The sequence below is a fragment of the Anneissia japonica genome, unplaced genomic scaffold (genome assembly GCF_011630105.1).
Source record: "Anneissia japonica isolate Jap-2015-1 unplaced genomic scaffold, ASM1163010v1 scaffold11402_len470986_cov188, whole genome shotgun sequence".
NCBI lineage: Eukaryota > Metazoa > Echinodermata > Crinoidea > Comatulida > Comatulidae > Anneissia > Anneissia japonica.
Window position 1 is genome coordinate 404,113 of NW_022754099.1, and position 27,928 is coordinate 432,040.

Genomic DNA, 27,928 nt, shown 5'->3' on the forward strand with positions numbered 1-27,928 from the left:
AGCGAAATGATTGATCATTTTAAGTTACAATAATAATTTTGTTGGTATGTTTGATGGGAGGAAATATTTTCTTTGTAATGGGAGGAGATTTTGCTTACCTCATCTTTAAACAAGTGTGAAGAGGGTGTGTGGGTTTCTCGCTCACTGCTTTTTTTTTCCGGGCACAATTCCCACCCCAGCCCCCGTCCCCTCTCTGTCTTCCCTTGCTTGTTGATACTTAAATTTAGCGCTGACGCGTTTTAGTCCATGCGAAACGAATCTTGTCCTATCGTAGCTCCAGTCTCTTTAGCCAAACAAAAACTCAGGAGCAGAGTGTTCCTGCTTCGTAGATAGAACGTTGTCCTTTATCTATCTTTTTAGGTTACAAAGCTGTCAACATGGCCTCCACAGGAGCGAAGAGTAAAGTGCCAAAAGTGGCAAAGGTAAGTAAATTATTTGTACTATTAGCTAGTCATAATATTTAAAACTAAGGCATGTGTGTACCTAGGCCTAGAACAGCAGTCAGTGGAGTGCCTATTCTATGCGTCGGCCTAAGCAGACCTAGGCCTAGTCCAGGCGAAGCTTGCTGATGTCATTTGTCATGATGATGAAATGTATTGTAGGCCTAGGCCTACCCATTATTTTGCTAGGCTATGCCATTTGGTGTGGCTTACTTTTAGTTTTAAGACGTTGCTATAAATGAGCATACATCGCTATGATTTTTTGAATTTATAAATATGTTGATTTCAATCTTCATGATTCTGATTTCTGAAACTTCTATTTTTTCGCTTGACTTTTTATTCCGGCCCGGGCTTATTTATTTACTGGTGGGTGGTAGGAGACCTATTTTATCCATGTTAAAAACAAGTGTATGAATGAGACCTAACCATGACTGTGCCTGTATTATAAATCAATCATTGCCAAACTGAAGTAGGCCTATTTTAATTTGTCAATGATTTTTTATTTAAAATTTACAACCATTCTATTTTGCAGGTTAAAAACAAAATGCCTGCCGAGATGCAAATCACAGCAGAACAAATTTTAAGAGAAGCGAAAGAGAGGGAACTTGAGCACCAGCCTCCAGTAAGTATCTATTAGGATTAGGATAAGAATACATCATTTATCATCGGGACAGCTTGGTTTTCTGTCACAGTCTAATGGCAGTAGACCTGAATATGTTTATTTTGTGCAATATATTAATTTTTAATGGTAAATAAGCTCACCTCCCTCCCCCCCTTCCCAACACTATACCCAATTTTACGTACTAGAGTTTCCTCGGACAAAATGCCAAGGTATGATTTAAATAAGTAGCTTAAGCTATTCTTTAAAAAAAATCAAATATTGGCTTTGACTTAGGCATGCAGTGCTGAAAATTTGCCTTTTTATTGAAAAGGGGATTCCCCAGGTATAACACCACCCGTAAAATCGGCCCAATTATTAGTTCAAGGGGGTGGGTGTATACCTGAGGACCTACGGTAGGAACTAGGGTGTTGCACCAGTTTAACTAGCCTAAATATTAACGGCCAGTACATTTTGTTATATAGCCACCACGACAGAAGATTACAGATCCAGATGAGCTGCAAGATTTCCGATTAAGAAAACGAAAAGAATTTGAAGACAACTTACGGAAGAATCGTACTGTGATGGGAAATTGGATCAAGTATGCACAATGGGAAGAAAGTCAGAAAGAAATTGATAGGTAAAATTCTGGTTTTTTTTTTTATAGATGGTACATAGAAAAGAGTAGGGGTTTGCAAATGATGATGGAATGGTCTGGAAAAGATAATAAGTGCCCCTGGTGCTGGCATAATCATTTTCCTGGTTACTGGATACACAGTTGGCAAACTGGCATATTTTGCGCAACTTTCTTTGCTCCCTGTGGAATATCCATAGTCGTGCTGTTTTACACGCACTACTCAATGCCACACCATCCTACCAGGTACCAATTTATACTCAAGGAAACAAGTAACGCAACAAATGTCGGTCTCAAACTCCTGATTTCTCAATCAGAAATCTAATACATTTGCTGTGCCACATGCAACAAGGGATTGATTTTTGTATATAAACTTTTTTGTTTTGCTTATGATGACAGGGCAAGATCTGTGTATGAACGTGCATTGGATGTTGACCACCGAAATGTTGGCATATGGCTCAAGTATGCTGAAATGGAAATGAAGTAAGTGCATTTTTTAAATCTAATTAACAATTCCTATGGAATTCAATATTAACCCATATCCTTAGAAAAAGAATGATATTCTTGTTAGTGGTGTATTAAAGATTAAGAGAGCATGGGGCACAAATCCAAATGACCCACCATCCAGATGACCCACATATTCCATTGACATTTTATTGAGAAAAAAAAAATACATTCATGTAGTTCAATATGGAATCATATCACCTTATTTTCTCCAGCTAGCATTCTATCACTTTCTCATCACATCCCCATCAGCCCTCCTACCAATAAGGAAGCAACACAAATGATGTGCAGAAAATTAAAATAAGGAAATTGAATTTACAGACATCAGATAGTATTTCTTAAGGTTTTTTTTTGTACATCAGGAATCGACAAGTAAACCATGCACGTAATATCTGGGATAGAGCAATAACAATCCTGCCACGTGCAAATCAGTTCTGGTATAAATACACGTACATGGAGGAGATGTTGGGAAATGTTGCAGGAGCACGTCAAGTCTTTGAGAGGTGGATGGAATGGGAACCAGAAGAGCAACCTTGGTTTACATACATCAAGTTTGAGCTTCGATATAAAGAGTTTGATCGAGTGCGAGCTATTTATGAACGACATATCCTTTAATGTTGTGTAATAGCATACTATTTTTGGAACCACAGCTGATCAATTATTACATGCTATTTTGGTATGGTAGGTTGGTCAAGGGGTAGGTTGGGAATTGAGGTGGGGGGGGTGGAGGGTAAGGGAACATATCTTTTCCAGAAACAACATGAAACATGTTTATTGTAAAAGTTGGACCTCCTATGAATTAGATTATTTAAAATATTGCCAAATAAATCAAATATATACTTCAAAATAGAAACAAAAGTTAAATTATTTAATTAAAAATTAGAAAAAAAATATTTTCCTCACCAGAAAGTAAGGGATTATCCATACAGAACATATGCTTTAAGGGGTTGGGGGAGACTATGTACTCACTTATTACAAAAAATAAAATGGTTATCTCAATCAAACTTACAAAAATCATTGCTTAATTATGTACTTTTTGGGTAGTGGTGTGGGTGCAGGAAGGGGTCACAGAAAAGAGTATGTTTTATACATTTCTCAAAATGTTTGAAAAACTGGTTGATTCTTAATCAATGGATAAATTTAAAAATCCTATAGGCTTTGCGTATAATCCTTAAATTCTGGCAGCAAGTTCAAGGCTTTCCGTAAATGTCTAAATAATTGAAAACAACTTAACAATTTTTCCATCAATTTGAGATTTTATTTATATTAAGGTATGATTCCTTAACTGCGACTTTTACTGATTATTGTGCATCCAACCATTAAAAACTGGATGAAGTATGCCAATTTTGAGGAGCATCATAGCTTCCCTGGCAATTCCCGCTCTGTATATGAACGATCGATTGAATTCTTTGGGGAGGACAACATGGAGGAGGACCTGTTTGTATCATTTGCTAAGTTCGAAGAAAGACAAAAGGAGGTATAAAAAGATTGGCGATGAGAAAACCTTGTAGAAAAAAAAGTCTTTGCTTTGTATTACAAATTTGTTTTAGGCATATTTGTTTTCTTAAATACTTTTATGTAACTGTGATATGTTCTCCATATTAAAGTTTCATCATGTGATTTACTACTATTCATTGTAAGTTATACAGTCGCTTGAGAAAAAAAACGTGTCCTAATGGGAAAATCCAAGGGTGCATTTAGCATCATAGTTTAAGCTGGCCACTCACTGATGCGACATTGTCTGCTGATTGTTAGTGGCAATCTGAACTGGGCGACGTGCATAGAATCATGCCAAAGTGAGTAATCGGAAGGTCTTGGGTTTAAATCCCGACGGCGACATGTTTTTCTCAAATATTTATTACGTATGTATAAGGTACTAAAAACTCTAGTGCAAGATTTGATTATTGTTAGTATAAATTTTATTATTAATGCAATTTTTATTACAGTTTGAGCGTTCCCGAGTTATTTACAAATATGCACTTGAACATATTCCCAAGGAACATGCTCAGAATTTGTTCAAAAACTACACCATTTTGGAAAAGAAATATGGAGACAGGGAAGGAATTGAAGATGTTATTGTCAGCAAGAGGAAATTCCAGTATGAAGAGGTGAGGTAACAATAGAGGTAGGAGTATTGGCAATGCCAGTGATGAGTGAGAAAGTGGGAGGGGGGGGGGGGGTTGGTTTGGTATTCTGGTACCTAACATTAATGATATAAATTATATTAGTGTGTTACTAAACATTTATCATGCCTTCTATTGTGGGAGAGATTGGTGTAGTGAATGTAGATCAGACTGGCAAGATTGCAGTTGGGGCTCAAAGCATTTGGCTTATGCCTTTGGGCAAAAGACGCTTTTTCTTTTCGGGATTATACATAGGCAACATGCTTATCATCAGAATCGTGCGAGAGAGGTTGGAATTCCCCACCCCACGGCATTGCATAGTCAGACACAAATTCCAAGGGGACAGGTAAATGGGCACTTCTGCTTGTAAATGCTAAGCTCTGGTTTTGACTACCTTTCTGATTTTATGCTTGTCTTTTTTTTTTTCAGGAAGTGAAAGCAAATCCAAGTAATTATGATGCGTGGTTTGATTACCTAAGACTTGTAGAATCGGATAACAATGAAGAAGTAATACGTGATGTATATGAGAGAGCTATTGCTAATGTCCCCCCTACTCCAGACAAGAGAATGTGGAGGCGTTATATTTACTTATGGATCAACTATGCATTGTACGAAGAACTAGAAGCTAAGGTATGTACTGTATGTGATCTTCACATGGCACATGGGCCATATTGCATACATCTTAAACTAAACACAGTGTGCTTTTTTTATACTTGCATTTTAGCCATCCAGCAGAAAGTCAAGGTGATCAGCGGATGGGAATAAACCGGGTCCCAAAGGCTTACAATGCATTTCCTTGGTTCAGTTAACGCGCAGTGGCTACTGCCAATTTAGCCGAATGAGCTCTGATGTTGTTTTAACAGTTTAGATAAGTTACAGTGTAATGTAGTACTGTAATAACTTATTTCTTCTTTTTCTCAGGATATGGAACGAACTAGGCAAGTGTACAAAGCTTGTCTGGATTTGATCCCGCACAAGGAGTTCACGTTTGCTAAGATTTGGCTTCTGTATGCTCAGTTTGAAGTACGACAGAAGGACCTGCAAGCAGCTAGAAAGGCTTTAGTAAGTACTGCGTGATGGCATACTATTATAGCCCTAATGTGGAATTTCTTTGTATTTAATTCTATGAATATGTTCGAATAGTTTCGTCTGGTTTGCTTAAAATTATTGTAGAACTGTTTTGATCGTTAATAAACCAAACAAAATGGATGTTAACTTACTGTGAGCTTTCGGCGATGTTATCAACATAACTTCCTCAGGCTATGCCAAAACAACTGATGCTAGCCTGATAAAGTCATGTTGAAAGCTCGCAGTAAGTTAACATTCATTGTTTCGTTTGTTAACGATCAAAACAGCTCTATGAATATGACTTCAACTTTTGTTCTAAACCATAGTATGAACATAAGCGTAGTTACTTGCAACGTTTCAACTCCTATTAAATCATAATACAATTTTTTCTAAACCAGATGAAGATACTTTCAACATTTAATTCTACTAATATTTGAAAATTTGTTAAATAACTTCTTCATACTATTTATTAACATTTGTAAATTTTATTATGTTTTAATTTAAACTGTATTTCTTATTTATCCAGGGGTTTTCCCTTGGCAGGTGCCCAAAGGACAAGATATTCAAGGGCTACATTGAGCTGGAATTGCAACTGCGTGAGTTTGATCGCTGTCGGACATTGTATGAAAAATTTTTAGAGTTCCATCCTGAAAATTGTACAACATGGATGAAGGTAAGCTGTTACAACCTACAGCTTAAAAAAAATTACACTGGGCAAGTTCTTGAACCAAAATGGTATTGCAATTAAAAATCTATGTATTCCATCAAGCACCAAATAAAATAAATATTGTGATAGCTTTTTAGTATTAGCAATTCTGAATACACATGTCATACAGAGATACTTAATACAGTAACAGACATATAGGGCTTGCCATGCAAAAACCAGCGTACAGCACTCTCACTAAATTATCATAAGAATGTGGCAATATTGTATACTTTACTACAGAGAAGCCATAAACACTGTTACCTTCAACTTTAGCAATAGTACATCGATTCCAGTAAATGACCCATCATTTCAAAGCTTAAAATGTGAAGAATATGAAATATTAAAATCTGAATCCTAGATTATGGGATTAAAGGCAACCATTAAGCTAGATTCCTTCAACCCAGAGATCATTTAAATTATACTTCTTTATTTTCAAAGTATGCCGAACTGGAGAGTATTTTGGGGGATGAGGTTCGTGCTCGCGCCCTCTATGAACTTGCTACGAACCAGGCTAAGCTTGACATGCCCGAGATGTTGTGGAAAGCGTACATAGACTTTGAGATTGAACAGGAGGAGTACAACAGAACGAGGGAATTATATGGCAGGTTACTTGAAAGGACACAGCATGTTAAAGTAAGCTAAAGTTCATGGCAAGGTTAAAGGTCATTAATTTTTTCATCGTTTATCGTTTTATACCATGTATGAATGAACCACCAGAAGTTTGATGATTGAATTTTTTTCTTTAAAGGTTTGGATCAGTTATTCACAATTTGAGTTGTCACTTGGAGGTGAAGCAGCAGTGGTAGAATGTAGAAAGATTTACGAGAGAGCCAACAAGTCCCTGAGGCATTCAGAGGAGAAAGAGGAGCGGTTGATGTTACTGGAATCTTGGAGGGACTTTGAGGTTTGTCATTGCTTGAAATTAACATCAAGGAAAGCTCAATAAATAAAATAGAGGGGCGATTAACGTTACTAGAATCTTGGAGGGATTTTTAAGTTTGACATTGTTTGAAATTAACTTCAATAAATAAAATCTATGTATAACATTTAAATTATTTTATAGAAGAGGAACACAAAGAAAACAAATTTTATACTTTGTATAAGGACTTTAAGTTAAAGATAAGGTTTTTGAAGATGTTTTTGTTAGTCATTCATTGTTTATTAACACTGTATTGCCATTTTAGGCCGAGTATGGAGATGAAGAGAGCCAGGAGAAGATTAGGAAAGAAATGCCAAAGAGAGTGAAGAAGAGAAGGAAAATTCAGACTGAAGATGGGGTAAGACCAAAATCTGAATAACCACTACTGCTGTGGTGCTTATTTAAGTGTACATAATACCCAAATCAACCTGATATTATGTATTAGTGAAATCTATTAAACCACAGAGTTTAACAAACTAAATGAAACTGTTTACAACAAAAACATGGGGAATAACATTCTACTTATTTGTAATAATTTTTTGCAAACTTCCAAAAATGGTGGGTGGTTAAATGTAAAAAAAACCAGTCCACTTTGGTTGTTATATACACTGTGCCTGGAAGCAATGCACTGAAGCCTCCAAAAATGTTAAGTGACATGGCACTCTGTAAATTATTTACGGTTACCTATATTAATTCAATTTTACATCCACAAAGTAGTTTAGTCTCGACATAATTTTATTTTTCAGTCTGATGCCGGTTGGGAAGAATATTATGATTATATCTTCCCCACGGATGAAGCCAATCAGCCAAGTCTCAAACTATTGGCACTGGCAAAGAAATGGAAGAAGGGCCAAACCGAAAAACCCAAGGATGACAACGATGATGACGACAGTTGATTATGCCATCAAATTTATGGATAAAATAATTTTAAAAACTGGAATATTTAATACCGTATTTATTTGAATAAATGCCCCAAGGTGTTTATTGTTGAGAACGGTTTTTGAGGGGGTGCTTATTCGAGGGAGGCGTTAATTTTTTTGGGTGTAAAATGGATACCTGTATACAGTACACTACTCAAATACCCCTTTTACTCTATCAGCCAGACTTGGGAATAAACCCGCTTTTTACTTCCCGTTGTTGATACAATGGGTTTCAAACACTGGAGTTTGAATGTTTTCAGGAGAATCTTCTAGCGTTGACATCGAAACACACAGTGTAATCAGTCCCGCCTTTTACACACCAGTTTTTTTGAGTAATAATATAACTAGAATATTTTGAACATAGTTAAAAATAATAAGTTATATTTTATTGTTTAGAATTTAATACACATAAATTGAAATGTTTTCCCCCTGGGAAACTAAACTTGATTGTATGTCCATGGAGGGCAGTGTTCAACACTGGTGTTCATTGTCAAGTGTAAATGGGTTTTGGCTCCGGTGTCGCACCGGTGTTTGTGTAGAAGTAGTATAATAAATGCCCCTTAATTTCACTGTAAATGTGGAATTATAATCACTTTTTGATCCCAACTAGGTTAGAAAAAATGTAATTTCTACTGAGAGCAGAACTATAATAGAATGTGTTGAGAATGATGTTGATTATAGTCATTTGGGTGGGGGGATTTATTCTAAATGAGGCTCTACTAAGAGCATTTATTCGAATAAATGTGGTATGTGAATTTGAAGTAAAAGTTAAAGGCAGTAATAGCAAAACAACTATGTGATGAGACAGCAGAATAATGTTTATATTGTACAATATGACAATTTTTTTTTAGAAAATATAAATTGAGGAAAACAATTATGGTGTAAATACATTAATAAAGTCAGTTTTAAGTACATAATATTTTTCTATAGCACTCCACACTTTCATCTCAAGAAACTGCTCACAAATAATAATGACAGTACAATATTTTTGTTTAATCTTTCATCTGCATTTACATAGCTAGCAGCATTTTCCCCAAACATCCCAATCTAGACCTTTTACTATTTCATAATGGTAATAAAAAATGTTTTCATCAACCTTCTGCCTTATTACTGAAGTTATTTATTTTTGAATGATTATTACAATATTAACTATTAAATTTAGAAACATGGGCCATGAATATGTCTAGACCGTGGAACGGTTTGGTTTCCCAACCTCAACGTCTTGGTCTTGAGCAAGGCATTTTATTTGTATTTCTTCTCTCCACCCAGGAGTACAAGCGGGTACCTTTTAGGGTTAAAATGTGCTGATTATCTACAGCAAAGTTATAGAATACTCTGTAGGCGTTTAATCCCATCACTAGGGTAATGATAATGTGAAGTGCATAGAGGACTTATCATAAAATATAAAAAAATAAAAATATAAAATAAAATAAAATGCCATGGCCGAATTTGTGAAAATTTATTGCCAATAACAATAAGTAAATATCCACAGCGTCAAGATTACTCATTTAATCTGTTTTAAAAGCAGTTGTTGAAAATTGCGCACTGAATTACGTCAGTGTGATATTGACTTGTTTTAAGTCAAATATTATCTGGCAATACAATTAGAATTTTGCCTAAGTTTGGCCGTGAAGCCTGCTGCCTATTTGGCAACCCAGGTCCAGACATGAGAGTACAAACTAGAATTTCCAACAAACACAATGAATAAGCCTATATACAGTATAATAATTAAAAGTACTGGGTGGTATCTCGGACCAATTCTCATATAAACAAATTAGCACCTGTTGTCTAGCAAAGAAGTTAAAGATTCAGATGAAGGCAGAACAAAAAAGGATCCTCTCATTGAAACTGCCTCCAAAGCCAAGCCGCATCAGATAAGACTTAGCATGTCTGTGTACAGCCATCATTCCTGAATTAGTGAAAATAGCACACACAGCAGTGGTGTGACTACGGACGGGTGCACGATCCCCCAAAAATAGATTCACAATTCAACTGCAATACTGGGAATTTCAATTTGCTTTAAAGCAAAAACTAAATTAGTCCAAAATAACTTTATAAAATCACACTATTTTGCTAGGATCCCCTCACTGAGCCTCTCATTTGCACCCGCACCCCCACCCCCTCTAAAAGGCCACCCGTGTCAGCATTCCTAGATATTCTATTGAATTGTATTTCAATACTTGGCGTGTATTTTAATACTTGGAGTATGTATTATACTTTCTTATCTGAGATTAATCAGTGGACCTTTCGGCCATTGACACACTGGTAATAAAATACAAATATCTTTTATTATGAAGGTTTAAAATAATTCCATATCAGTGTTGAAATGGACATTCCATAATTGAGTGTTTGTAAGTGCCGCATCCAGTTGGATCTAGTGAATGCAGGTGGGCCTAATGTCATTCTACATCTTCAGGCCTTACAGGATCCTTAATGGGCTGCATCGACTTCTTTTCCTTATCTCTTGAACATGCTTTCCGCATATCTAAGAAGAATTGATCAAAGGCATGGTTTGTGAGAACATTGTCATGTAGTATTTTAATCATTGGTAGGCCTAATGATGTAAGAAAAGAGGCGTAACTAAAAGGGAACAGCGGAGAACAGGTCCCTGTCCGAGGTGCTGATGTGTAGGAAAAGGGGGGGGGGGGAATAATCCTGAATAAAAATTACATAGGGCTTCCAAATTCTAGTTCAGAACAAAAAACCACTGAGCTGGAAAGGGGCGCCATTTCTATTCTTGCCCCAGGTACTAAAAAACCCTAATTAAGCCTGTATGGAAGAGAATAAACTAATTACAGTATGTTCAAGTGACCTAGACTTTTCCGGAACTTTTTTCTCTTCAACCAAAGTTTTGACTAGCCACGACCCATACAATAATTTGATAGTAAATATGTACACCAAATTTATTAAGATATAAAGAATGCATACTCAACATGGATTAAGAATGCATATTCTACATAATATGACATCGATTTTTGCTTAGATTTTATCAGCGACCGTTCCAAGAATTCATAATAAAGGGGCCCAGGGAGGGGATATTACAGATAGAGGATGTACCCACCTCAGCCCCACCATGGTTTGGAGCTGCCATAAGAAATTTTAGGATTATGGCACCTCTAGATGGCCGGAAATAGAACACTCAGATTTAAATTTGAATAAAATTTTCTTTTTTTTCCTCAATTTTTTTTTTTTTTTTTTAAATTTAGGAGCTGGGGGAGGGGCAGGCCAGCTATTCCCCACCCATTTGGATCAGTCATTGATTATCGTCCCTTTTCAGCTAAGTGGGAAATGAGGCTTTTTAATATTTGACTGACCCAAAATATAGGATCAGCTTTTTTTGCAGAATATTTTCTATCCTTAAATAATATATTTGATAAAGTTAAACCTTAATTTTAGCCTTCTTGTTACCATTATATCAACCAACCAACCTTATAGGCCTATAGTTTTTAATGTTTACATTTACACAAATATGTTATATCTTACAACAACATATTTGTGTAAATACCTTACTACAACATAGTTACACAAATAGACCTGTTAAAGACTTTACAATCAACCGTATAATTAGCATTTGAATTGACAATTTGTGTTGCTTAAAATTTTTAGCAAACTTGCTCACGACCCAACCCAAAAGTTGGCGGCCACTTTTGGGTCGTGACCCATAGTTTGTAAAGCGTGGACACTTACCAAAAGCATCTTCATCCGGATCGCCTGAGTAATACTCAAGTACTCGTCGATAGATTACATACCCTAGACGTTCATACATTGATGTTGCCACTTTGTTGGAGACTCGAACGAATAGGTCAACAAAAAATGCTTTTTTCCTATACAAGATAACATTGCAACAGGTATGAATAAACAATTATGGTAAGCCTAAAAAGTAGAAAAAAAAAAGTAGAAAATACACAAAAATACAACAATTTTAAATTCTACATTGAAGATCTAAATAATAGCATAGCATTGTCGCATTGCCTACCGTCCAGCAAGGTATGCCTATTCCAGCCTTTTTAGCTCATTAAAAACATAATTTTTGTAGTAGTCAAAAAACAAAAAAAAAATACCGGTAAATAAAATAAAATGCCGAGCCTGATTGGGGTAAAGTGTATAAAGCCCTGTCCACACTATCAAATTTTATTTGACAAAAACATACGACATTCCCAAATATGGTCATGATGACATCACATCATGACCATATATAGGTACATAATATATATAATATATATATACTTGCACAACACTCACATAGAGTATACTTGCATACTCTATATAGGTGTACACTAGTTTTTTTGTCAAAGAAAATGTGATAATCTCAGAGCTTCATACATGTACATGTCTTAAAGTCAGGTTCCGGAGGGAAAACAATTTTTATATGTTCTAGCACTGATTTTTCTAAGACAGAAAAAAGTAGGTGTAAAAAAGGGCGGTTGCGCCCCTTTTTACCCCAGTTTTTAAATATTTAAAAATCTGTATGTATCTCATTCACCGTTCCCCAGTTTTTCATCAGACAACCTTACAAAATAACCAATCGGAAGTGGGGAAAAGCATATACACACAAATTTATGTTGATATGACCACCCACTCGGCCAAGTTTTTTCTACGAATATCTGTTGTTTTGACCTCAGCAACAATATCAATTCCAAGTGGCAGGACAGTCGATGGACTTGTGTCAATCAAACTTAACAACTGACCAATCAGAACACGGCTAGGAATATGCACATCTCCTACAAAAACATTTATTGTCGCACAAATGCACATGTTTACATACATTCACGCTATTGTGCTGTGGGACCTTAGCAACAGTATCCAAGGGGCGGGACTCATTGGAACAGTCCATTATGAATGGTTTACTTTTTGATATAATTTAAATTTACACTTACTGTTCTGACACCTCTTCTAAAATATTCATTAATGTTGCTGCCAAGCCTAAACGACGGTACTCAGGAGCCACTGTCAAGGCCGTCACGTGACCATGCCAAGTTTCCTGGGATACAGAGCCTTCTGCTTTACCCATTACTGTATAATTTATGATCAGGTAATTATTATTATTATTATTATTGTTATTATCATTATTATCACAATTCAGAAATAATATACAAATATTGACTGCTCATGAGGGGAATGGTGATTCCAGTGATAGATTCCAGGCATCTGATTGGTTAAAAAGCGGGTAATAATTTCAACCATCTCTCCTATGATGTAGGTTGAATGATAGGTTACAAAATCCCGGGGAAGAAAGTACTATCTCGTCAAATGATAGTACCTTTTTTCCCTGTCGAGATGTAATCGTTGCTGGGTAATTCATGATGCGTAGAACAGACGGTAAAGATGACTGCGACCTCTACAACGAGACAGATTGGCACTTTGCGACTATCTTCCCTTTCAGGGAGATAGTACGCTACGGTCTCCACATTTCCCCTCATGAGCAGTCAATATTTGTATGCTACCAGCTAAACTGCTACGTGATACTGACTCTTCCATTTCACTTTCTTTTGAAAGGTGTAAAATTTACCAACTTAGTTTTGAAAAGCAGCTGTAGCACAAAAATTACTTAAAGTATATGATGGGATTATTTTTGGGTCTGTGCAAGGTGGACCCCAGAACCTCACTTCAGTTGTTACAAAAACTTTAAAAGCGTCCAGCGTCGTAAGTTTTGATAGGGCGTGCAGGAAATTTTGTACACATAAACTAAGTTATTTCCAACAAATGGTCATGGTCCTTTTTTAAAGTTTGACCCCAGAGTGCTACTACATCTACAAAACAAAACAGGGGTTTCAGCAAAGGACTGTACATTACTGCCATTACCACTAACAGGGCACGTTGCATGGATGGCATGGTCGGTTAAAGAAGTACTTGTTTTTGGAATTGATTCTTTTATCAGAAATTTAAAAATATTCTATACTAAGCTATAATTCTATTTTAATATTTCATCTCGCATTTTACTCTTTTAAATTTAACACTTTAAAAGCAGTTGTTCGTTGCAATTCTTCTATTTAAATTTTTATTGTAATTTTTATGTTTTTATCTTTTGACCAAATTCATTGATGATTTTGACAACTTTTACTGATAGCATATTTAACTTGAACATTTTATACTAATTTAATTCATGATCTCTCTTTTTTTCAATTTTGAGACATTTTAATTTTGTACAAACGAATATTCTAATTTTAATTATTCAAATCTTTCTATCTTATTAGCTATAGAGTCTCTTATTTGTTATTATTTTTCTCATTCTGGACTGCGCCACCAACGAGAAAGTTAATTTAGAGATAGACGGAATAACCCTAATTCGAAAAAAAAGAAATCGAGTATGGGACGCCAATTAAATTAGGTATTGCGCGCACTAAGTGCAATAAAGAGTGAGTAACCTAAAATTAGGGCCTGGAACCCAGGCTAAGCAGGTAAAAGAATATAAGAATAGAGGTGATCTGATAAATGTACATGTAGAAAACATTTACTTACTGTACCCCATGATTTTACCACAAGGAGCCTCACAGACTTTGAAGTACTCTGGCCAATGGGCCAAATACTGCAAGTAGAATGGTATTCCATACTATGAAAAGCTTGTTTAGGAAAGATATACTGTACTGTAACAATATATATACAAATTTATTACATACAGAACATTACTACCAACGATGTAAAAATTATAGAGGCCTACAGCTTATAGAATCTAAAAAGTATGCCTAGAAATCAATTCCTGGAAAGAGTAGTATAGGCCTATCACTATTCTTTATAGTATGTCATTACTGTAATGTATTTCGAAAAATTTAGAACTACAGACAAGGCTACATCCATTTCCATATTATCAATGTTAAAGTACAGAACCAATCAAGGGCAAGTTAAAGTAATGCTTTGCTGGCTGGAAAACTGAGAACCGTCGATGCACAGAAACTGAGCTTGATTAATCCACGACCGAAAGTTCCCCACTTGGATTTTTGCATGCTGTAGCATTAAACCTGTGGGCATTACAGACATGTAACGCCGCCGGCAGTCTAACAGAAATGCTGTATGCTTAGCCGGGAAAACATCCCGCGGAACCTGCAAAAACAATGCCATGTTATGTTTGTAATCTCTGGCTACAAAACCCTGGATGGGCAGTTGACAAATATGGAACACTTTTCCAGTGGGCTAAGTCCGGTCAAAAATTCCAAAGCATGTCATCGGTACTGTAATTTAGTTGAAATAAAGAATTTTCTAGTTTGTAAATTTGGCTTAAAAAAATATGAGGATACGATGCCCACATTTTTCAAACTAGTTTAGTGAAAGTCTCATTTTTTTTAGTTGGGCCCTTATTTTTACATAAATCTCATGGTGCTTGACAAAAATAATGAATAGTAATTAAATTTGAAACAAAATGGAACATATTCTAATATACAGTATATTTTTAATTTAATGTCTTTTTTTCATCATTTTTTAAAATGTTTTTCAAATTACTTTCAGAAGGATACTGTTTCTGTCAGAGGATCCAAGTTTCTGTAAAGAAAACAAATTCATTCATTCATTATGGTTTATTCAATAAAAATTGACATGGCAACATAAAACGTTGAATTGCGTCAACTTACAAAAGATTCTCATAAAAAAGTTACTAAAAAAACACGCAAACACGATCACAAAAGGGGCAAATTAAAAACAATAAAACTTTTAAAGAAGGGTATGGCTAGGGAAACCTAATAAAATTTAAAAAGCAAAGTTATACTGTTAAAACTCAAATTGAAGCCCTGGGCTTCTTTTTCTTTCAAACTTTGTGTGGGCTTATTTTCTAAGCTAAGCAAAGCAAAGAGGAGGGGGAAAGTGTATGTACTGTACTCTCGAAAAAAAGGCCCATGCTATCCGCAAAAGAAGCCCATTGGCTTCTTTTGAGATAGGCTTCTTTTACAATCTAAAGGGAGGGGCTTTGATTGAAGAAGACTTCTTCTCAAGATTAAGCCCACTGGGCTTCTATTCGAGGTTTTATTTTTGGCCCCCTATGCCTTATCAATATTTTTATTTTAAATCACACTGAACATACAAATCGATAAAAAAGATTTACACGAGCACATACCACCACTTAATACCATGGCTAGTGCTTTTTTTTTAATTTTTTATAAATGAACACTTTTTTCATCTTGAGTATGGTATTAATAATAATGATGCAAGTCTTATTTAGCGCATAATACAATAAATTTGCCTCAATACCCTTTACGTATATTATTCATAACCATGAAATATCTTAATGCTACAAGGAAACGAACAAAGAAAACTGCAAAAGAGAAGAATAATTTTAACTATCTGTTTTTCAGCACTTGACAATTACATTATAAATATTATAGCCATAGTTTTGAGGTTTTCATTTTTTTTTCGCGAAAAAACAGTAAAACAGCTACAAGCTTATCGTTTCAAAACCTCAAAATTATGTCTTTAATATAATAATCAATAGAAAAACAATCTGTGCTCAGATATAAAAAAAAAAATGCTGATTTGCAATTGCTGTTTAGTGGTATGTGTGAGACCAATTTTTTGGGGTAGTTTTCAAATCAATTCTATTACGAATTTATTTCTTTCTTCAACATCATGTAAACACTGGGTTTTAGTTTACTGCGAAATGGTTGTGTACGCCTAACGATTCAATACGAAGGAAGACTAGGCCAATGATAAAAGATAGGCATTTGTGTGTGGGACACAGTTGGTAGTAAGCCTACATATAATTGAAAAAATAACAATAACAACAATACCACTACTAAATAAATAATAATATTACTATGCCTATATCAGACCTGTCAACCCATACACATTCGCTGTAAGTCTTACGCACTCCAATCAAATTTTACGGTCTTACGCAAACACCGGCAAAACTTTAATAGTCTTATCCTAAAATTTGAACAAATTTAATTTCTTTTTCAACTTGTAATGAATTTTAATAAGAAGGAAAGATGCCTTTCGTTATCTTAAACTATCTTTTAATAACCGCTGTATCCGAGATCATCATAAACTCACTAATTTTGATTAGATATGCCATTTAAGCCAAAGCCCCCTGGCCCCCAGCCTCTGTTCTTGCATTCGGCACTCATTATGTGTCACCTGATCTTACTCTTTGAAATTTCTCTGATGTCTGATATTGTAGTTTCATTAGGCCTAGCCTAAGCCTGACCTCGCTGTAGCCAGCTGCTGGGCTGCCTTTTCAGGCTAACAATAAATTAATGAACATTAAATGAATAATTGATTGATAAGTTGACAAATATTATATAGGGCCTAGATTAAAATAGGACAAGGCCAAAGCAAAAAAAGCAAGCACAATTATTCATGCAAAGTTTTATGATGATTGAAAGTATATTGTATTTATAATACTTATTGCCTAATTCTTACATTTTGATGTAGCCCTATCAGGGGTGGATTCAGAGATATTCAAAAGGGGGGAAAAGTGGGGCCGATCGAGATAACAGTACTCTAGGGGGTGGGGGCATCCCCTCATGAAATTCTGTATTCTAGACGCCCGAAAATAAACTCTAAGGTCTTTTGGGCGATCAATTCTTTCTTTTTCTTTTGACTTTCCAAAAGGGGAGGCCCGGGCCGGGTGGGCTCCCCCCCCCCACCTCTTGGATTCGTGCCTGCCTATGATTTGTTTAGACCATTTGTTCTTTGAATTTTTATTTCATATTCTGTATTATTTTAGTTGTCAATTTATTCAGTGCTGTCATATACTACATATTTTAAACTTTTTTTAATGTGCAATGGAGGCTTAGGCCCATATGCATTTTACTGGAAGGTAAATATAGGCCTACTTCAATGCAAGTCATAATAATACTATTAAAATAAAAATAAAATAAAATAAGACCCCTAAAAAATAAGATCCACAAAAAAGTCCTCCCTCCGCATCCCCACCCTGACCTACCCACCCACCTCAGATCTCACACGCATATCCATATATGTAGATTCTACATTCTCAAGATAAGCCTGCCAAGCTGGTCATGCAACTATTCATCAATATATTAAATAGTATAAAAAAAGTGCAAACTGTTTAAAAATAAACTGTTTAAAACTAAAGCTACCCCTGAACAATCTAATTTGCAAATTAGGCAAAAGTCTCAATTTGTGCATGATAAAGCAACTGGTTACGACTGTCTGAAGTCGTTTTAGCCCAAGAAGTGTCCTCTTTATTAAGAAAGTAGACCTAGGCCTCTGGTATTCACCCCCTACCTGCGTTTCAACTTCGGCCAACCAAAAATTTTGATCCTGCCTGCATGACATTGATAAAAATAAATCATTTCTCTGGCCGATTTTCAGTACTTACAGAAGAAGTTATTTTGCTAATAGAAATACGACCACCTACCCTGACATTGTTAACAACAGTAAACTATTGACATGGGAAGAGGGAGATTGATTATATATAAGATAAGGTGAGGGGCTGATATATGATGCAACTATTGGCAGTGCCAGCAGCGGATCCATTGAGCAGACTCGGTGGCATGTCTTTCTGTAAAAAGCAATGCTTTGAAAATATTTCTACAGGGTGAGAATGCCATTTCCAGGTATCTAGAGGCATCTATTGTTAAAATTTGGTGGGGCTAAGGTACTTTTTGGGGTATTGGAATCCTGGAACGGATTACCTTAGACCACCTTGGCACCTAGTAATATTGGCAATTTAAACCACAGAGGGCAATACTGCGGCAACGGTTACTGGCTTGCTCTGTCTGAAAGGGTCAACTTGATATTGCAGCAATCAAGGCAGCGTGTGCATGCATAAACAAACAAGGTTAAAACAATTGAGCGCGGTGATTACCTTAGACCACCTTGGCACCTAGTAATATTGGCAATTTAAACCACAGAGGGCAATACTGCGGCAACGGTTACTGGCTTGCTCTGTCTGAAAGGGTCAACTTGATATTGCAGCAATCAAGGCAGCGTGTGCATGCATAAACAAACAAGGTTAAAACAATTGAGCGCGGTGGTATATAATTTGTTCACTTCCTTTCGCGGGTTGTCAAAAATTGTTTAGTATTATATAATGTAAGGCCCAACTGAAAAATGTATTAGTTTATCACCCTCACAAGGATGTCATTTACGGTAATAAAAAAAAAAAATTAAATTTTTAATTTTTTTGTTGTTGAAATTTTTTACTTAGATAGGGTGATAAACTATTTTTTTTTCCTAGATAGGGTGATACACTAATATTTCTTTAGTGTGCCTATTGTAGTTTGATTTATATAGCACTTTATACCAAAGTCTCAAAGCTTGTCAGAAACACTCTTCTCTCCTAAGGGTCTCTTCATGTCTGAGCTCCTCAGTAAACTGGTACTAGCTATCTCTTGTCTGTCCAGAACAAGTACACAGGGGTAACTCCCTACTCGCCTCAAAAGATGTACTGGGTTCTTCAAAGTGCCTGAGCCTAGTTGTGTACACTGGGCATACGGTTTATAGTCATTATCCGATAAGACTCATTCCACCACCAGAATCATAAATGAGTGTGGATTCAAGGGGGGACCCATCCCCCTCAAAATTTTTCGAAATTTTAAACAAAATTGAGAAAAAAAGAAACATGAATTTGTACGTGCTCTTTAGTAGCGTGCTGGCATAAATTGATAAAACTGCTCTAAAAAAAACCTGAAAACACCCTTTTTTACAGCCTTTTCTACCATAACTTTTGAACTGCTCATCAGATAAATTTCCTCCTTTTTTAAAATAAAAGATCTATCTTTCATCTTTCTAATGAGATGAATGAAACGAGATGGATTTATGTTTTATCCTGTCACTTTTCGATTAAAAGTAGGCAACTACATTGGATTTCCAATGTAGAAAGCAGACTTTTTTACCTTTCGCGGCTCATATTACCAAATTCTAATCAGAATAACTCGAAAAGTACAGTATTTGACCAATTGGTTTCTTTCTCTCTGTAAGTTGATCTTTATTCTTTCTACCATACTTGTTGTAAAAATGGTTGTTATTAGTCAATATTTAGCTCTATCACTTTTGGAAACCAATAATAATAATAATAATAATTACTTTATTTAAACACGGAAAAACTTGATCACCCAATGGTGTTTTTCATCAAGGACGTGCAAGGCCATAAGTGGTAAAATATAAAAATACAAAATACATAACAAAAGTATAAACATTAAAGAATTTGTTTAAGTAATAAATATGATTAAAATGTGAAATTAAATAGTATCTTTAGTTTAAAATAAATCAAAAACATATACATTTAATTTAATTAATTTAATATCAGAAGTTAGATTAGATTAATGATTTCTTTAAATTTATTAATATTTGCTGAATTTCTATACTCATCATTTAAATTATTCCATAACTTAGCACCATGGTAAGTTAAACTTCTTTTTTTATATTCTGTTTTAGGTTTTTCAATATATAATACATCCATTGTTCTTGTATTGTATTGTGGATTTCTTAAGGTAAATCTGTTCCTAAGATATGATGGTGCTAAATCATGAAATATTTTAAACATAATAATAGCCTCATTGTAGAAGAGGTTTGTTTCAAGGTTTACCCATTTAAGATCCTGCAAGGCTTGGGAACTTGAGTCGTAACTTGTCTTTTTTAGGATAATCTTTGCTGCTCGGTTTTGAAGAACTTGTAATTTGTTAGTTAAATGTTTATTTGATTCAATAGAATCAAGCCTTCCAAACACCATTGACTGTATTGTATACCGGCGCTTGTTTCAGCATAATCATTTTTCTCCGGCGACTGATGCGAAGACTGGAGTGTGCCTGGTGTTTGTTTGATAAGTTAGACCCTTTCTATTGCTGTTTTTACTTCATGAAATACATGAATGGAAAGCTTATGATTAGTAGGTTCTCATCATGTAAATATAATTAGGTTTTCAGTTATAATTTTGCTTCTCTTAAAATTCACATGTTACAGTGAAATGAATGCAAGCGTTCGCCAGTTCACTACGTAGCCTACATCACGCGCTGAACTCGCACAGGAAACATTGAAAGACTGGAGTGTGCCTGGTGTTTGTTTGATAAGTTAGACCCTTTCTATTACTCTTTTTACTTCATGAAATATATGAATGGAAAGCTTATGATTAGTAAATTCTCATCATGTAAATATAATTAGATTTGCAGTTATAATTTTGCTTCCCTCAAAATTCACATGTTACAGTAAAATGAATGCAAGCATTCACCGGTTCACTACGTAGCCTACATCACGCGCTGAACTCGCACAGGAAACATTAAATGATGCGCGCTAGAAATCAAGAATTAATCTGTTCTGTTAGGTGCTGTTTTTGGCTCTTACAAATTCATATGATTCTACTAAAATTAAAATTTTGAGTCTAAGAGTGCCACAATCATAAATTTTCTTACCTCTTTCTAAGTAACAACATACTTGTAGTTGAGAAATCCCGACCTACAGTAGTAGTAGTCCTATAGCATAAGTTTTTTCCCCAAATTATATTTAAATTACTGTAACTTTAGTTTATTAACAATTATTTTTATTAGTATTAGTTTATTATTGTTACTTTATTACAGTATCACTTGGTGGTATTTTTCTTTTTACAGAAACAATGCAGATGTTACCAAGTCGACTGAGTTTGAGATACGTTTTTTTATTGTTTGTTGCAATAATTGATTGACATATTGTTCAATAATGCTTAAATTAAATAAAGATTTATGGAATATAGTCAATAGATAAGTTTTGCATACCTTTTTTTTCTTGTCTGTTACATTTCCATTCATAAATGTTCTGATCATGTTTATAATAATATTATAAGGTAAATCTATATTATTTTCATATTTATATTTATGTAAAATTATCAATAAATTTTTAATTGCATGCCATACAATTTAATGGCCATTTCACGCTTCGTTTATATTTGTAAGCCTGAGAAAATCACTCACTTGTTAGGTCTATTTCTTTAGTTGGATAACTGAAGTATAATTTGTGGAAACGTTTCAGCTACATTTTCTCTTCCTAAACAACAACTGATATATATATATTATATATCTACATTGTTGTTGTTGTTTAGGAAGAGAAAATGTAGCTGAAACACGCAGGGATATCAATTAGGGTATAAAAGAAAATTAATTGTGTTTCCTTTAATTCTCTTAGTATCTTCTATCCAAACTATAAAAGCTGCAAGAAAATACATTTATTGTATACAAAGATATCGGATTAAATATTTTAATGATTATTATTTAAACTAAATTAAGAAATAGATTTCAGATGGTAACAACATTCAATTCAATGGCGAACAGGCGATCAAGCCTAATGCTGTTGCCAAAATTCAAACATTATGATTTGGTGTTGCCAGAATTAGTAAATCAAAATGAAGCTTCAGATATTCAGAACTTATTGTAGAGCGCAAGACTCCACTACTGTACAACAGTATAACAATTTCAATGGCTCGTGAAAGAAGGGAAAAGGAAGGCAGCAGAACATGCATAAGTTATGAAAGAATGTATAAATAAATATATGTAGATCCTAAGTGCAATGTCCTAAGTGTAATAATGGCCATGATTGACAAATGATTGATTGATTGTAATAATTTTTGGGTCTAAATGTTAATAGTCATTATCTGAGAAGACTCATTCCACCACCAGAACCATAAATGAGTGTGGTTCACATCCCATATTCCGGTCCGGACTCCGGGCCCGGTTACGATTTCCGGTTGTGCGTTCACATCGCGCCCTGGGAACAAAGCGTCGGGGTCAAAGGAAGCAACCAAGTAGAACGACGTCAACATATGGGCACCCGCCTACGGTGATGTCGAGGATGTTCCCTTGCTGTGGATGGCGTCAAAATTAGAAGAAAAATGAGAGATCCGAATGGGTCAATTCAATAAACTGAGGAAGACAGACCCCAGGACCAAACAGTGTTGATCGTGCTTCTGAGCCTGACAAATATTTACAATTTCTGTATTTAGGTAGGCCCTAGGCGTGCCTAACTAGCTAGCTAGGACAGATGTAGGCCTGGGGGGGCCTAGGCCAAACTTCTATGTATTTAGGCCTAGTGTAGGCCTATAGTGTATACATCCTAGCTCCTTACCTTTAGTATCATGTTAAATTTAAATATAACACCAGGCGGCGGCAGCCGAGGTGTCGGGGGGGGGAGGGGGAAGGTGCTGTAGACCCCCATGGGACATGTCAAGCCCTCCGACGACCAGAGTTTGTTGAGCAGTCGGACCAACAAAAAAAAAGTAGGCCTAATGAAATGAAATGAGTGTTTATTGAGCTGAGTTTATAGATCTTAATTGTACTTTATCAAATACTTAAGAGCATTTTTCCAGTCTGAGAGAGCGCCATTTCTGGATGTCCAGAGGTGGTCCTATTTGAAAAAAAAAATCTCATTAGGATACCCCCTCCCTAACCATCCACCCGGCTTGGTCTGAAGTCCCTCAGATGGCAATGCGTGCCACAGTTATCCTTATCTCACACAGTCCCTCCCCAAAAAATACATCCTACTACAGCCACTGTATAACACTTTAGTCCTATCTAAACTAATTTTTGTTGACTCTATCATGAACTATAAGCTTACCAGAAAATTTTGTATAACAATATTTATAGCATACCACTAATTTTTTGGGGGATATAGTTTTTTTTCTACAAGGCAGTCATGAAAGAAAAAAAGGAGTATATACTGTCCTTAACAAATTAGGAAAAATTCTGAAAAGAAAGTGCTCATTTGAATCATAATCAAATTTTGATTTACATGTGTCATTAATGTCTGCAAAAACAAATTTATTTTTGCAACCTTTCTTATTGACAGTTCTTAACTTTTGTGATCATTATAAATAAGCAATTCAAATTAAAAGTACAACTATTTGTGAGGAACAGTACATTTTTAATTAAAATAACTAAATCAAAATCAGAGTAAGCATACAAACAACAATTTTGACATTGTACAACAGATTCTTGTATTTATTAACAATTTCACATTTATATACAAATTGTTCTCGTGTTAAACCAGATATTATTTGAAACTTACCGACGTTAGCTATGTGGAATTCAAATTTGGAAATATTATTTTAATATTAATATTTTGACCACTAATTAATAATGTTCACAAGGTTTAACTAACCATATATAAATAATGTAATTAAAATATTATAATCCATATATTATTATTCAAGCCAATGGTTCTGGTGGTGGAATAAGTCTTCTCGGATAAGGACTTTAAAGCGTAGGCCCGACGTACAAATTCGGCTCGTGTGCGCTCTAAAGAACTCAGTACATCCTCAGAGAAGAGTAGGGGTTACCCCGGTGTACTGCTTCATTCAAGAAATGAAATGAAATATTACTAATTTTTGACTTGGACTTGTTTGTTCTTTGGGAAGTCTGTGCAGAGTTTGTTTTATAGACTCAAAAAAACTGGCCAATGGATCTTTTTCCTTCTTTGCTGTCAAATACTTCATTATTTTAGAATTTACATATTTGGTTTTCACCATTTTACTTTTAGTGGTATACTTTGGGGAATTTTCTATTTTGTGGGGTTCCCTCTACTTTATCAGCAACTGTTTCACCTTCCACTACTGCGACTTCAATGTTATGCAGTAGGTGTTCGCATTGTTTCATCATCTATCGATAAGTTGTTTGTATGCCTATAAAGGTTTTATAAATTATTATTAGTTCTCAAAAAAATAATTCATTGTTTCTCTTTCAGTTTTTCACTGAGTTGGAGTCTGTTTGAATTTTTTTTAATTGCTAAAATATTGTACTGCTCTTGAATTTGAATTTTATTACTAGTCAGTATAATTTGTTCAGCAAACTATAAACTGGCTAAACAATGATAAATAAATAATAAAATTATTAATTTTATCAATTATTGTTATTTGTATAAATAATTTGGGTATGTAATTTATAATTTGCATTGTTCATCCACTGTTTCAATAACTACAATTTGTTATTAAGTATTAAGCTACACTATTTATAATTTTTATGATGATACATTGCGAATAGACTCTGCCAAAACATGTTCCTTTCATAGAGCCTAGTAATGACCAGGCCAAATTAAATCTCAGGCTACGCCTGATATAAGCATTATATATTTCCCTCCACACATCATTTTTTCCCGGCTGGTATCCTTGTTATAGTGTTTATCTGCCAGGTTAGTTTATCACCCTATCAAATCAAAGTATCAAAGAAAAGACCAGGGAGTTGTTACTATAACAACTCCTTGAAAAGACTGATGAGGGAGGGTTTTGCTTTTTTTTTGCGAACTGCCCCCAATTTACCGATGTTCACAAGTAAATCAATGGGACACATATAAAAAGTCATAATGCAATCAAATTTATATTTAAAAAAAAGTATGTTGTTGTTGTACCAGTAAACATATTTGCAAGAAATCCTAAGCTTTTCAAGGAAAAAAAGATGGAAAAACAACCATTTGAAATAAAAATATATGTTGATTAAATATGTTGATTAAAAAAAGACTGTGCATGCGTGTTCTGGCCCCACAGACTATAGGCCCTCACCTCACCCCCTACTATCACTAGGAATCGAGTCTAGGCTAGTGCCGTGGGGTCGGTCGTCTGTCTGCAGAAAATGCGCAACTTGGCTAGCAAATGCTGCTGTCTTGTTTTTTTACTAGCTAAGGTAGTCTAGGGCCCCTAGGCTGGGCAAGATAAACACTCTCTATAGGCTAGGCCTACATGGCCTAGGCTAGTAGGGAGCTGAGAAGTTCATTTAACTTTATTTTTAAGAAAACTAGAAATATACTTATCTTTTTTAGTGAATATGTTGTTTGATTGGCCAGAAATAAAATCTGTTTGGATTCACGTTTCCGATGGCTTTCTGATCCATTGCTCTGAATCCGGAGTCCGGGAAAAAAAATCGGACTGTGTAGATGTGAACGCTTCTATTCTTTACCACTAAAGCCATTTCTCATGATTTTTTCTCTGGACTGGAATCCAGGCTTGATGTGAATGTAGCTTTAATGTAATAAAGGTTCTAAGTGTAATGATTTTTGTGTCTAAATGTAATAAAGGTCCTACTGTATGTGTAAAAAGTTTTGGGTCCAAAATTATTAAAGGGTCTAAATGTATTAAAGGGTCTAAGTGTAATAATTCTTGGGTCTAAATGTAATAAATGTCCTATGTGTAATAATTCTTGGGTCTAAATGTAATAAAGGTTCTAAGAATTTTTGGGTCTAAATGTAATAAAGGTCCTAAATGCAATGTCCTAAATGCAGTGTAATAATGGCCATGATTGACAAATGATTGATTGATTGTAATAATTTTTGGGTCTAATTATATAATACAGTTCCTATGTGTAATAATTTTAGGGTCTAAACGAGGGGGCTGAAGCCGTGACGAGGGGTCAGATTTCCCAGACGAAAGCAAAGTGGGCGTGGTCGAGCTTTGATTAAAAGGTTTCGAAAGCAGTCCTGGGGCTTCGAATATTTTGACAATTTAGGGGTTTCAAAGGCTTATTTAATCGATTTTATAGTCTACTAATATGTAGAAAATACATATAATTTTTTTTCTCCCTGACGAAGTGTGCTTTTTTCCCCCCGACCGGGAGGCCAGCTCTCACCATGGCGCCACCCTTGGGCAGATCCCTGATCAAATTTTTGGATCCACTACTGTATTTTGAAAATGTAGTGTGGAAATAAATTTTAATTGCATTCCTTAACATTAATTTAGTACAACTTATAAAAGGCTACAGATGCCAGAGCTTCCGGGGGCTCCCAGTCAAGTCTTGGGCCTTACTTTGCAGTCCCCCACCCCCACTGTTTACAACGGATCGACGCCCTTGATTACCGTCAACAACGCTTGTTGAAGATTGTTGAGGGCTGTGACAGTTGTTGACTAAGCGCATCGGTCACAGAGAAACAATTTCTGATGGGAATTCGATGTGAATGCAGCTTCAATATGTAATAGCTGTTGTCCCTATATGTAATATGTCATTATTAATATTGTACTGTACCAAAACAACGATCAATACAGATAAAAATACAAATAACAATTTATGAAAAGGCATCGCTTTAACAAAATGAAAAAAAAAAAAAAAAACCTGGCAATGAATAGAGCTGTCCTAAAAAAAAAAAAAAAACCTGGCAACGAACAGAGCTGTCCTTAAAATTGGATAACAACCTGGCAATTAATTATTTATAAACAAACATCGCGAGTCGCTACCGTCATGAATCGCTGGTAAAGAACGTTGTTTTTAGTAATAAAATCTAAAAACTGGTGTGTGTAATTAGTGAGAGAACTGGATTAAAAAGAATCGTACGATATTATGACAGTAGGTAAAAAGACAATTTTTTAAGATAGAGAAGTGTTACAGTACTAAAGTGCATTAGAGCCCAAACCTTATTTGTCTTTATTGTAGGGTATTATTATCATTTTCAAAAAATTGTTTATCTAAAAAACAACCAAATTATAGGCTGAAAGGTAAGTGTACCTTTGCATACTACCGATGTCTGTGACACAGTACATGTGTTGATGTTGGTGGCGCACTTCACACAGCTTGTTCCCTGCACTCAAGATGAATAAAAACGATCATTTTCAATCAATTATTGGCATTTTTTAGTTCATTTTCGGCATTTTTTAGTTCATTTTCATCATTTAAAAATAAAAAAATTTTAAAAAGTGGGGTGGCTAGAAAATCAAGGGCGGGCGGTGACGCTTAACAAGTATATTTTTTTATTTGGCCTTAGTAGAAAGACATGTTGTTATTAGAAAGATAACAAAACAGAAATAATAAAAAAAAAATACGTAGGCCTAGGATAAACCGATTGATGACCTTATTATAATGATATGATATATGGCATAAGCATATTAAATTTTGCGTTTCGCAACTCCTTTGGCGCTCCATAGCCTAGGCCCTGGGCTATATTTGTTCATAATAAACCGCGACCGAAGTGAGGCGAGACCGAAATTATCGGCTACCTACTACCAGGCCTACTACTACTACTACTACTACTAGGCCTATGGAATTGTACTAGCCTAGCCTAGTAATAGTATAAACAACTTACACATTATTAAAGCGAAATAAATCATCACATGTAAAAGGGCGAACTGTCGTCATTGTGGAAACCTATCTGGTAGAGACTGCTTATAATTAAAAAGTAAAGATATAAAAT

At 35.1% G+C, this 27,928-nt stretch overlaps 2 protein-coding genes across 2 annotated transcripts; one reads left to right on the top strand and one right to left on the bottom strand.

Annotated features, from left to right (window-relative positions):
* The first annotated feature begins 269 nt into the window (after positions 1-269).
* LOC117123097 (crooked neck-like protein 1) lies at positions 270-9,904 on the top strand. The gene is made up of 14 exons (XM_033268926.1): positions 270-422; positions 973-1,062; positions 1,524-1,678; positions 2,072-2,155; positions 2,539-2,780; positions 3,475-3,653; positions 4,123-4,284; positions 4,729-4,929; positions 5,221-5,361; positions 5,894-6,040; positions 6,512-6,706; positions 6,822-6,977; positions 7,258-7,350; positions 7,739-9,904. Exons 1-14 carry the CDS (start codon positions 378-380, stop codon positions 7,886-7,888), a joined length of 2,040 nt encoding a protein of 679 aa, XP_033124817.1. The 5' UTR covers positions 270-377; the 3' UTR covers positions 7,889-9,904.
* LOC117123098 (N-alpha-acetyltransferase 20-like) lies at positions 9,032-27,928 on the bottom strand. The gene is made up of 6 exons (XM_033268927.1): positions 27,821-27,928; positions 15,361-15,385; positions 14,372-14,462; positions 12,790-12,925; positions 11,600-11,736; positions 9,032-10,397 (listed from the first exon to the last, which is right to left on the bottom strand). Exons 1-6 carry the CDS (start codon positions 27,871-27,873, stop codon positions 10,312-10,314), a joined length of 528 nt encoding a protein of 175 aa, XP_033124818.1. The 5' UTR covers positions 27,874-27,928; the 3' UTR covers positions 9,032-10,311.

What these genes read in the sequence shown, in the direction of transcription:
- LOC117123097 (XM_033268926.1), top strand. Translation starts at nt 378, where the DNA reads ATGGCCTCCACAGGAGCGAAGAGTAAAGTGCCAAAAGTGGCAAAG. An exon ending in GCGAGCTATTTATGAACGAC is followed by an intron (nt 2,781 to 3,474) that starts ATATCCTTTAAT and finishes TGCGACTTTTAC; the next exon opens with TGATTATTGTGCATCCAACC. An exon ending in ATTGTACAACATGGATGAAG is followed by an intron (nt 6,041 to 6,511) that starts GTAAGCTGTTAC and finishes TTATTTTCAAAG; the next exon opens with TATGCCGAACTGGAGAGTAT.
- LOC117123098 (XM_033268927.1), bottom strand. Translation starts at nt 27,873, where the DNA reads ATGACGACAGTTCGCCCTTTTACATGTGATGATTTATTTCGCTTTAAT. An exon ending in TGGATCCTCTGACAGAAACA is followed by an intron (nt 14,463 to 15,360) that starts GTATCCTTCTGA and finishes AGCTTTTCATAG; the next exon opens with TATGGAATACCATTCTACTT. An exon ending in TCCGGATGAAGATGCTTTTG is followed by an intron (nt 10,398 to 11,599) that starts GTAAGTGTCCAC and finishes AATTCTTCTTAG; the next exon opens with ATATGCGGAAAGCATGTTCA.